At 32.2% G+C, this 3,666-nt stretch overlaps 1 protein-coding gene across 1 annotated transcript in view; it reads right to left on the reverse strand.

Annotated features, from left to right (window-relative positions):
- Positions 1–1,377: 1,377 nt before the first annotated feature.
- The window catches only part of LOC106875441 (uncharacterized), a 5,650-nt gene continuing 3,361 nt past the window's right edge, over positions 1,378–3,666 (reverse strand). The window contains exon 4 of the mRNA XM_014923593.2: positions 1,378–2,394. Within this exon, the coding sequence (XP_014779079.1) occupies positions 1,645–2,394 (750 nt within the window). The 3' untranslated portion in view covers positions 1,378–1,644. The remainder of the gene's footprint in view (positions 2,395–3,666) is intronic.

Consider the following 3,666-nt stretch of genomic DNA (forward strand, 5'->3'; position numbering starts at 1 on the left):
TATATATATATATATATATATGTATGTATATACATATATGCATACACCTTATGTACCCCAAAATATCAGTGTTAGAATCAGTTTTCAAAACAGATTCTGTTTTCTTTAAGATTTATTTTTAAAAAATATTTCTCAATTCTTTCAACAGCTTTGAAAAAAAAATATCAATGAATTTTTTTGAGAAGATATTGTGCTTAGTGTACATTTGATGCAACTACATTTGATGTGTATATACATAAATAAGGGATGTGTATATACATAAATATAGGGGGTAATTTCAAAGCTAGTATCAGTTTGTTAACACTGACTCAATGTTGATGGTTGTTGGGACTTTTGTTCAGCATGAAACAGGGAGAAAGAATGCTGTGGGTGGGTTCTATAAAAATACACCATACAGTCTTATGGAAATGGTATCACACTTGTAATGGGTTGAAATTTTCAGCCAAGATCTGTCGATATATAACAATTCATCTTAGCATTCAATGGTTATGCCTAATGAAACAACCAAAGCTATGTAACTAAAAATATATAACTGTGTGTATATACATATATATATATATATATATATATATATATATATATATATATATATATATATTTTCAATGTATGTATATATAGTGCAGCAATGAATGTACCAGGTTTTTACTCATCTAAAGACAGACAGACCCAAAAGTCAGCAGTTGAAGTGAAAGAGTACAGCCTCTACAATATGTGTGTGTTTGTGTTTGTGTCTATATATATATATACATAAACACATGAATATATAATACATATGTATATACAAGTATGTATATGTGTATATACATACACACGTGGTATATATATATATATATACTCACATACACATGAATATATACATGTATATATGTATAGGTATATACATGTATATATATACTATCATCATATATATATATATATATATATATATATATATATATATATATATATATATATATATATGCATATATCTATATATACAGACACGTATACATACATGTTCATATATGTTTGTAAATACGTATTTATATACGCCTGTATATATGTGTATCTGTATATATATTTATATATATATCTATGCATATGTGTGAGCGTGTGTATATAGATACATATACAGGAGTATGTGCGTAAATAAATTATATTTTTTTTATTGTAGCTATCACAGCTAAGGCCATGCGGGAGCACTTTTCATAAATGTGTATGTGTTTAGGTGTAGCCACACTTATACACACACAAATGTATATATGTGAACCTGTATTAATGTATTTAAGGTATCGATAAAATGTCAGAAAATTTTCGGCCGGAATTGAAAAATGGACGTAGGTTCAGTTCTACCCTGGGACGCTCATTTCTCTTCGATTTGTTTATTTTGCTCTTCGTTTTATATATCTGTATGTGTGTATATATTTATATATATATATATATATATATATATATATATATATATATACATACATGTATACACATATATAAGTGGCAACAGATCTTTTTGGAGGTATATTATTGAAAATAAATTAAATTTTGGAAGTTGTGTAATGAAAGAAGAGGAAATATTTCAATGAATCAACAGGTTTGGAGTTTTTCCTCTTTCAAATGCAAGTTCAGCACTGAACAGTGTTGACTTAGGGAATATTCATTGACACCATTTATACAGTTGTAGCCTGTGATGTTTCCATTGCCACAACCTGCTCTGATTTCATCTTCACATAATATCTACCTTTACACCATGGACTCTGTAAAGTCATCAGCTTACAGTCATCAGGTATCAATTTCTCCTTGTTTTCGGCGCTGCAAACTACAAGGCAGAAATTGTTCATGTGCAGTTCATCATAAACTGGACCGTCTAAATGTTTTTTTATTACTTCCTTGTTTAATTCTTGCACCACCAAACTAATGACTTCTTCTGCTGTTGTATTGTGCGTTACACATAAGCGGACACTTGTGCCTTTTGCAAGCCCTGTTTCGTATGCTGCATAAACACGAATGACATCTGTTTTTGATGATGATGATGATGTTTGCTTTAACATACTATTCTCTTGATTGTTGTTGCTGTTGTTTTCTTGTGTCGGATCATAAAACTTGGCGATTTTCCTGTTGTCTTTGCCGACACTGATCAAATTGGAATCACTAAATAAAGAGTCGCTACTCATTAAAGAACTGTTACTGGAATTCGTTAATCTTCCAATATCTCCAATTGCAAGAACCTGAGGTCCATAAGTCTGTGACAAAAGAGCTTTTACAGCTATTCCACCATCTCGTTTTGTCTTGTCTCGAGAAAATGTTATTATATCCATAATCCAGCGGTTAGTTTTCCATATTTTTTCTGCTTCCAGTTGTAGAGTGGTCAAAAGATCCACCCGTTCCTTTGCAGCAACCAGTTCTGGAGAGGAAAATGCCTAAAAGAAGAAAAAAAAAGTATGTTCATATATATTTTTTTACTGAAATCTATTTGTATTTTTTTTGTTAAAGACTAAACTGTGATGCAGTTTTAATCTTTTTTTTTTTTTTTTGTACAGATTTTTCATATTTTCTAACTAATGTCTATAAATATATTTAGAAACAGAATCTTATTAAGTGGGAACGATATATTTTAAAATTATTGCTTTCATATTATTTTTGTGTCTAGTATAAGGGGAAAATGTAACTAAAATCTGTTTTAATTGGCGTGAGGATAGAGGGGAAATAAAGAACTCACAGCTCTTCTACACTGTTACAGTGATAACATAAATCCTACCATTACAGGCGAACTGAGCAAATTGGAGATTGAGGTTTTGCCTGAGCTATGGACACATCAGAGCTTTAGTGAAAACAGAGAACTTATGGACAGGTCAGTCAGCGAACCAGTAGCTTACAATATAATGTGTAGTAGATTAGATGTTGGGAGTGTTGAGTCTAGCAGGCTACCCTTCTCTCCTTGGAATAGCAACATTATTGTGGATCATGTTTTTCTGAATATTATTATTGATCTCATACTTTGTTTCTATATTTTCTACAGTGTCTGATGACAAGAGTATTCTTCTACCATCTTCACGTTTAGGTCTCTATAGACCTTAATCGTTGTTGATCATAAGTCTGGTCACTGAACCTGACCTAGAGTTAAACAGTAATAACAACTGTTATATGGATTTCAAGTTGAAACTTAAAAATGCAGCAGTTCATGATAATCCAAGATTATGCCAAATAAAGTTTTTGGTAACTTCTGGAACTAATGCAGATCACTTGATATATTGATGAGAATTTGTTGAGACTCAAGAAATGATCAAAATGAAGCAGAGACTCCCAATAGGACCCAAAGAAAGGTGAATTTTGTTTTTTTGTTTTTAGTGAGGAAATGAAATATCTAATTCTTTAGGGAGGCACTTTGTTAGGAATTCAGTTTTTCTGTGCCAGTGATACATAAGAGGCACCTGTGCCAGTGACACACAAATGTCACTTGTGCCAGTGACAAGTAAAAGGTACCAGTGCCAATGACACGTAAAAGGCACCCATACCAGTGACATATAAAAAGCACCTGTGCTGGTGACACATAAGGAGCACCTGTACTGATAACATATAAAAGGTACCTGTGCCAGTGACATGTAAAAGGCACCTGTGCCATGTAAAAGGCACCTGTGCCATGTAAAAGGCACCTGTGCCAGTGACACATAAAAGGCACCTGTGCCGGTGAC

Source organism: Octopus bimaculoides, chromosome 23 (genome assembly GCF_001194135.2).
Source record: "Octopus bimaculoides isolate UCB-OBI-ISO-001 chromosome 23, ASM119413v2, whole genome shotgun sequence".
Lineage (NCBI taxonomy): Eukaryota > Metazoa > Mollusca > Cephalopoda > Octopoda > Octopodidae > Octopus > Octopus bimaculoides.